This window comes from Centroberyx affinis, unplaced genomic scaffold (assembly GCF_046629955.1).
Source record: "Centroberyx affinis isolate AG114_WGS23_722 - 3 ecotype Tasmania unplaced genomic scaffold, CSIRO-AGI_Caff_v1 ptg001012l_1, whole genome shotgun sequence".
NCBI lineage: Eukaryota > Metazoa > Chordata > Actinopteri > Beryciformes > Berycidae > Centroberyx > Centroberyx affinis.
The window spans coordinates 950,420-959,108 of NW_027279574.1; the positions used below are offsets into that span (position 1 = coordinate 950,420).

General features: G+C 43.0%; 1 protein-coding gene across 1 annotated transcript; it reads right to left on the reverse strand.

Annotated features, from left to right (window-relative positions):
- Window positions 1-2,228: 2,228 nt before the first annotated feature.
- LOC139646874 (leucine-rich repeat and fibronectin type-III domain-containing protein 2) lies at window positions 2,229-8,365 on the reverse strand. Its single transcript, XM_071522649.1, has 2 exons — window positions 6,984-8,365; window positions 2,229-3,213 (listed from the first exon to the last, which is right to left on the reverse strand). The coding sequence occupies exons 1-2, from the start codon at window positions 8,357-8,359 to the stop codon at window positions 2,229-2,231; spliced, it is 2,361 nt and encodes a 786-aa protein (XP_071378750.1). The 5' UTR covers window positions 8,360-8,365.
- Between the last annotated feature and the right edge of the window lie 324 nt (window positions 8,366-8,689).

Consider the following 8,689-nt stretch of genomic DNA (forward strand, 5'->3'; position numbering starts at 1 on the left):
GAGATGCAAGAAGTCAAACACAGACGACCCAATTTGGTTCATAGGAATTGATCAATATTTTATATTCTTTTGTAGCAAAATGTTTTCACACAGAAACATTTTTTCCTTGTTTTTTTTTGTTTTTTTTTCCTACAACCTCAGGTGAGAATCATGACTATGTCAAGTCAAGTACACACTTATATTGTATTCTTAGATATCAGAATGAAAGGGGGTGTTACATGATGCCGCAAGAAGGAACAGCAGGTTCAGCCCATCGACTTACAGTGGAACTAATCAGTCACTTCAGTTTGCAGTGCCATGTAAAATCCCCTCCCATTGAGCCAACTAAGAACGACCAAGTTGGTACACCACAGTAAAGCACCTTCTCACTGTTTGCTGAACAAGAAAATAAAAGTACTACTGCACAGTTTTCCCCCTTTACATTCTCACCCAGTTATTGTACAAAAATGCCAATATACAGAACAGTACACCTAGAGAAGAAAACAATAAAAAAAAAAAGATGAACACCCCACATCTTGAAATGCGGCAGAGACAGACAGGATGTTGAGAAAGGCATCAAAATGTGTGTGTGTGAATGCGGCGATCCTAGGCAGTAATCTGAATAAGAGGCAAATCACTAATTCAAATGCTTGCCATATTCAAATTATTGTCAGATTATGTTACTGCAACGTACACCTCCATTGTGAATGAAATAGAACAGAAGATAAATCAATAAATCGATTCAAACAGTACGCAAACTAACATGGTTCTGTATTATGCAGTTTTGTGAAATAAATTTCCTTGAATGAGCATTCAATTGTTTGGCCCTTAATAAATTGTCTTTCTCCCCTTCCTCTCCACTCAGCTCCCTCTCCTAAGCAGCATAACGACCTGTAAAAGGTTAATACATGTTGACTTCCTCACCGTTTGACCCGGGTAAATTGTGGTTCTCGTTTGTCTCGCCTTAAAAAAGAATTATACCCGAACAACAGCATGTTTAAAGAAGTGGGGCTCGACGGATTTCAAAGACTATTCATGTTTGGCCGGTACAATATCTGCAGACACCATCTGATACCATACCCTGAGGCAAGCACTCTGTTTACATCAATGGCCTTTTTTGTAGCCTACAGAGACAATTGTCACACAGTGTCAGCCACTGGGGAGAATATCATCAAAGCATTCCAAAACAAATTTTGTCACAGCAGGATTTCAACCTGAGCTGGAGACAAACTCGATTCGATGGGTGAGATACTGAATAATTCTGTTAAGCGTTTGCAAACAAGTAAGGAACATTCGTTTCGCTCTGAGCTGTTCGTGGAACCATCTTGTGCATTTGGGCATTGTTGTTTTTTCGTTCTCTCCCATATGTAAATAACCTCATATGATACATAACCTGAGGTAGAAATACAAGACTGGCTTGTGGGTCAGTGTTACTGATATTTAGAGCATTAGACCGTACAGTACATACTGTAATTTGAAAATGAATCATGTTTGTCAATTGTAAGTGGCTGAAATTTGACAGAAATTAGTGTTAAAGTGATAATACATGACTCTATGAGAGGGGGCTAGAGAGTGTGTGTTTGTTTGTGTGTTTGTCCTCGATCATCACTGAGAATTACAACCTCATCATATCCTGTAGCTTTGCCTCTTCCTGGTGATGAAACACCTCAAATAATAAATAGTAAAAATAATACAAAACCCAGATGAAAATAAAAATGACTTTATATTTTGCTCTCCCGTTCCTTCCCTCTACAGTTGCAGTAGTCCCATTTCATGCTGAGTGTCCAAGACATTGTGATGCACATCCAGTTCACCACAGTCGAGGCAAATCCTCTTGGCATTGAATTCCTTTGATAAAGATGGGGTAAATCCACTTTGAATTTCTCATCTTTCTCTCTTCCCCTTTTCCTCCCCGATACTCTCACATTCCCTGTGGATTGGGCATTATTCCATACAGGCCACATCTGCACAATCCAAGGTTCCTTGTTGTTTCAAAATACCTCAATTTTTCAAATACAGTTAGACACACTGTCAGAGATTTGAGAAGAGCCAAGAAATCATCAATCTCAGTGTCTTTTTTCACATAATTACTTGGACAGAAGGACGATAGTATTCACATGGATGAACTTCATGCAATACAGCATGGCAGATGCCCTCTGGAGATATTCTTCCCCCTACACTCATGTCCATTTAGTTCCTGAAATACATTTATTGTTTGGCCCTGGACCTCAGAGTTGGACTGAATGTACTCAAACTGTGCTCTCCATCACCCACTCGGAGCTCTCGAAAGTGGGTTTTTCGTCCTCAGTGTCGTCATACTGGAGAAGCATGCCATTAACAGACAGGCTGCGTTTAGTCCAGATGTTACTGATCCTGCGTGGGTAGCTGCTGAGGGATTGCGTGGCCCCCACATGACCCATGTCAAACGAGTGGCTCCTCTTGGGCTTGCCCTCCTGGGGCAGCCCTAGGAGACGTCCCAGCATGGTGGTGGATTCGGCCCTTCCGAGCAGGGGTTCTTTGTCAGACGGAGGTACCATAGCCACCGCCATCATAGCATTGGAAGTGGTGGGAGGGCCAGAGGCCCCTTGGTGGTCCCTCGCTACACCTCGCAGCTCCAGTGAGGTAAAGGCCCCTAAAAGGTTATCCAAGTTGGGACGCGCTTTGGTGCCGTGCCTCCTGAACTTGCTGCTGGGGAGGGTGCTGCACTCGCTCCCCTGCATGCTGTAGCGGTCCCCGCCCCCTCTGCCGGTCTGGCTGTCCAACGAATTGGAGGAGGATGACGATGAAGAGAGGCTGCTCTGGAGCGAGCCGCATTTGAACTCCACCATTTCCTCACGCATCACCACTACTGTGGGTTTGACCTGCGGCGGCGCGCCGTTGAGCCTGTTCATCCCACCGTTGGTCTGCGAGTATGTGTTGCTGACGGTGGGTAGCTTGTTGGTCTGAATCCCACTGGTCACCTTATACCGCACCATGAGGATAATGATGAACACCAGCAGTGTGGCTACAATAATGCCACCGATTACCAGGATCATGGTGCCACCCAGGAAGCCGCTGTGAAGAGAGTGGCACTGTGGGTAGTCATCCCTGGTGATGAACTGGACGCAGCCGACAATGTTGGTGGCAGTGAGAGTGGTGGCAGTGTCATCCCAGATGGCCAAGACGCATAGGTCATACTGCATCCCTGGGACAAGATTAGTGACTAAGAAGGCTTTGTTAGCCATAGGAATCATCCTACAGAAAGATAAAGAGAGAGAAAAGCATAGAATTAATAATATAGACCTCTAGCTATGGGAGTTCGAGACATGGGTACAGAACTTTTGTGTGGAAAGTACCAATGACTCATTCTTGTGGGCTGGGGCAGATCAAAGAAACAGTCAAAATGAAGCATGCTAAGTAGCTATTTATATGCACAGAGTAATTTAGAAAGATTACTTCATTAGCCCCAATATGAGCAATTTGATATGCATGAAGCAATAGTAACGAGTTAAGTGTTCATTGGTCACTTTTTGATGATTGTTTTGGGTACATGTGCAACTCATTTCTTGTACATTTCATTCAACATGCATTGAGTTGTTTCAAATTACTGTTGTGATTCCAGGTTTCTAATTATGGCTGAATAATTAAAGGGAGACAAACATATTCCCTTTAAACAAACTTCTACAATTCCTTTGGACTGAAATTGAAAGTCAATGGTTGGTTAATTCCCCAAGATGCACTACCAATCAATCAAATGCTGAAGGAATCACTGCTTGTGTTATGGGGACAGGCTGTGATAGAAGCTTCCATGCACCAAACCCATCTGTCCTAGAATATAGATCGCACAGTCAGATTTCATTTGTAAACACTGGAGCCATCAGATTAAGCCATGGTGAGAATTTAATGCCCCTGACAATATTAATGAATTTATTTCATTTTAATTACATCAAAACAGGTTAGGCATAAATTGTAAAGCCTTGATGAGGCAATTTTTATTCAAACTGACCTTGTGCCATGCCCAAAGGACAAGTCCACCAGCACCTTGTGCATGAATTGGTAATGGGATATACAGCAGTTGCTAAATAAGATATTGTAATTTTCACCCCAAAAAAACACGTAGGTGTATTTTCTTGCAGAGCTTGACTGTCAAACATACATTGTTATTACATTCTACTTTACCCAAGTGTATTTGTAATTGTTTTGTGTTTTGAAGGAATGAAATCCACATTGTTGAAGCTTTTGTGGACCAGTGTTAGTTGGCTGTCATGAGTAGCCATCTGTATTGCCCATCTTCTATCGTGACATGATATGGAACATCGACACTACAAACATGAGTAGGCCATTTGCAGACATATGCATCGTTTAAATGATGCTTTTATCGGTCATCTTCATATTTGAAACATCCCCCCATTATCCATGCATCTTCATGGAATAATAATCCAATGAATACCAAAGACACTAGTAATGCTCAAAATGTCCAAATGACGGCCTGACTGGCAATCAATCGCTATTACAAACATATGGGTGGAAAAGGCACTTGAAGATTCATCATAACCTTTTTCCACATAGCCCACTTACAGTCCTCTCAGTCATCAATACATTGAATAATGTCCTGCTGTTAGCCTTCACACATAAATAGCTTTGATCTTGCAGAGCCTCTACCACGGAGCTCTCAGTATTTCACCAAGCACCACTGGTGAGGCACTCCATTATTCATCCTTAATTGTCTTTTCCATAACCAGGAGGAGGCCGCATTGCCTCACATGTTTGAAAGAGCTCATGCAATCTTTCTCCCCCACGTGGCTCTGATTGATTTTTAATCATGCCATTGCTTGAGGGAGGGCAGCGCTCTGGGAAGCTCTCCAGGCCAACTAAAGCAGTACAGTAAGTGTGCATGTATGCGCAATGAAGTCATAACAATATGAATGCAACATTTGTAGTTGGCCTCTCTGTGCACTTTATTTTTTCCCCCCCCAGCTTCTGAAAAATAGTCTAATTTGCCTTCTGACATGCAAAACCCAAAGGGATGCACAGCCATTATTATATGGGAGCACATAATCGATCGCTTTGGGTCATATATTATATGAACCTTAGTGTGATCACAATTTTATGGTTTCACATTAAGGAAGACAAATTGAAAGTTAGCACTCAGGTGGTGATACAATAATTTTGACTTTAGAGATACCAACTGAGTAGGAGAGTGAAATTAAACTGAGGGAAATTCACCGCCCTATATTGCTATATGGCCTCAAGGATGAGCCTGCTATTAACCAAATGAGTAAAGTGAGAGATAGAGATGAGTCCATATGTGTCTTTTAAAAGTCAAACTCAACCTGGCAGTTGAAACAAACAAATGTATCTGCATTTCAGTGATTTTTGCTACTAATGATGTTTTAATGTATTTCTTAGACTGACATAAACAGACCCCAGCAATGTCGTTAAGAATAATTGCTTTGCAGGGTAATTAATTAGCTGCTGCAAATTAATGAGCAATAAAAAAAATGGAATTTTCAGTACTATACCCCTCTACAGGGTTGACATTGATATAAAGAAGACGTTGGTGTTATGTTCGCAATTTGGTAGATGTGTATTAATAAGAGAAAATTCATGGAAGCGTTTACTAGGAATATGGCTGAGTCATACAATGTTTTTGTCACTGCGAAAAAAAACCCTCTTTTCTCTGGCATAGAAACAGCATGGAGTGTGCGAGCAAGAAAATCTGATAAACACACTGTATTATTGAATTCTTAGAGATGATGAGTTGCATTCAGAGGGCTTGAATTGAGCAATATCTTCGTCCATTGTTGTGTACAATTCTAATATCAAATTCTCAGCTAATAACCAACTTTTTGCCTTCCCTTATAGCGTCTTTATCGTTCATTAAACTACTCAGCCCTTCTGCTGGAACATGCGGAGCCGGTAAATCACATAGGACTATGGTGCACTGGACATTATAGGATAAGGGATTGCGAAAGTTCATTGGCATTCAATTCCGAGTGTTTGGGAAGGTTTACGGCTGCCACATTACTTACTGTAACTGCTTTCCACAACAAGCCCTCTAGCCACTTCACCAATTTCCACACAATTCTGAGTCAGTAAATACTGTCTTTAGCATACTAAGGGTAGTAATTCTCTTGGGGCAATCCATCAGTGTATTTAACTGCGTCGAGCCAGTGGAGTGCAGAGAGATACTGTGAATATGGAGAGGAATTCTCAGGCTTGCACTGTGGCCAGTCTAAAAAGCTAGTATGTTGCGCTCCACTATAAGAGAGGGGTTGAGACAGCAGATGAGACAGCAATAAACCTTGTAAATGAAGGAAAATGTCTGCAAGAGATGTCAATTGGCTATTATTTGTATGAAGCCAAAATGGAGTCATGTAGACACAGACACAGCAAAATTGGTCTCATACTCCAGCGTATTGGTCCCTCCTCAATAATAGTCTTCTCCTAAATTGATTTAATGTTAATTGGCATGGCTTTTTCATACTTGCAGCTCAATTATCTCCATTGAATGTCAGTGCTTTCAGTGTCTCATGTGATATAGGAAATTGATTTCACAGAGCCCAAAGATTTCAAGCTGCAATCTCCCAGTTTATATCTCATGGGCTTGAGCAGCTTAAGCAGGATACATTAAAGTGAAGGTCTATAATCCTTTTTCTTGTTGGATTTCTAATTAATGATTCAGAGCAAGGATTTCACTTTGGTTTCACTTTGCTTAAAATGTGCGCTAGCTGCTCATTCTCTCAGTGAAAACAGCATCCACTCCAATTGTCGATTTAGTGTTATTTAAGGCAGAAAGAAGAAATCTCAAGAAGGATTAAGAAAAGCAACACTTCAAAGAAATTGACTATGTCTCAAGCAAACCCAGCAAACAATTAGTCATCAACTTCTGCTGAGCAGCAAAGTATCCCGAGGTTAAAGATTAAACCTTGGGACTTGTTGAGTAAAATTGAAATGAACAGGCCACTTTGATCAGAAAGGTACCAGCTCATTCTTGGATCTCAATCAGTGATAGTCGTTCTTACCTGTAAATGAGGACTTCATCCTCAGAGCAATTGTACTGAAGTTGGTACATTTTGACCTTTGGAGTTGATTTGCTAACAGTCCACTTGACCAGAGCTGAGACAGAGGTCACTTCTGATACAGACACTACCTTCTCTGGTGGAGGTTTAGGCTCCCCCTTGCTGATCTTGGTGGAGCTAGTTATGTCAGAGAGCCCAGACTTGGACTGCGTGGTACGGTTTGTACCATTACCCAGGTGGGGGAGTTGAATAATAGACAGCTCTATGGATGCTGTAGATTCCCCAGCAGCATTGGCAGCTATGCAAGTAAATGTGCCGTAATCCTTAGATGTGGTGATTGTAATGTCCAGGGTCCCATTTTCATATACTGTTGCTCGGGAGGAATTGCTGATCAAACGGTCATCGGGAGCGACCCAATGTACGATTGGCATTGGATCACCAACAGCCTTGCAGCGCAGGCTAGCTGTTTGGCCTTCCAGCACTAGCAACTTGTGCGTATGTTGGGTGATCAGAGGGGGCTCACAAACAAATTCCTCCTCACGAACAGACCAAAAGTAGCGGCCCTTTAGGCTGGGAGGGGACGCGCAGGTTTCCATATCGTCCTCTCGGTCCAGCCTTCGAAGCCACAGCACTTCACAGTTGCAGTGCAAAGGGTTTCCACCAAAGCTGAGGGAGAGCTGAGGTGCATATGGGGTACTCATCACCACACTGCTCTGGGAACGGGCAAAGATGGGGTCTGGAGGGAGCTTCTGGAGACGGTTGGAGGTGAGGTCCAAGCGGGCCAATTTATCCAGATCTGTGAAAGTCCCCTCGGCAATGAAGGAGATGAGGTTATGATCCAGACTCATTTGATGGAGGTTGACCATCTTGCGGATGGCATCCCAAGGCACGCTGCGCAAGTTGTTATATGACAAATCCAGATCCTCTAGTGTCAGTAACAGGTCATCAAAGGCTGATTTGGAGATCCGATTCAGTTGATTATTGTTGAGGATCAGGTGCTGGAGGTTGACCAGGCCCCGGAGGTCGTCCGGACCGAGCTCGGTCAACCGATTACTGTCGAGGTGCAAGGATCTCAGGGTCTCGAGGTCGATGAAAGAGAAAGGCTGGATGGCGCTGATGGTGTTGCGGGACAAGGTGAGATCCACCAAACCCGACATGTTGGCAAAGTCCTGTGTGGTGACCTTGAGGATGAAGTTGCCACCCAGCCGGAGCTCCACAGTTCGCCGGTCGATGTCCGGCGGGACAAAGAGCAGGCCTTTGGAGGGGCACAGGGTGCCCAGAGACTCTGAGAGGTTCTGGCAGACACAGTATTTGGGACATGCATGGGCCATCATAACTGCGGTTCCCAGGAGTAGGAGACTGATGACCACTTTGTCCATGTTAGTTCATACAAAGGGACCTGGAAAAATACAAATGAGATATGATCAATTTCATTTCTTACTATTGTTGTCTGGCTCACATAGGCAATATCCGGTTGCACATAGACATCATACATGGACATAATGCAGTTAACTTTAATCTTACTTTACAGGAAGATAATCCTCACATCCTGAGAAAATGCTAGAGTGTGTTATTTGGAGGCACCTATAATACAGGTCAGATAAAATTCCACCATGGTCTTAGACCATACGGGCCACTTTGTGAGCTGGTCTGATTATCATCCTTTAGGGTGTTCCACCTAATATTCCCCATTCATAATATTCTCATGC

Coding starts and splice junctions, on each gene's coding strand:
- LOC139646874 (XM_071522649.1), bottom strand. CDS start 8,359: ATGGACAAAGTGGTCATCAGTCTCCTACTCCTGGGAACCGCAGTTATG. Junction 3,214..6,983: donor GATGAAGTCCTCATTTACAG/GTAAGAACGACT, acceptor ATCTTTCTGTAG/GATGATTCCTATGGCTAACA.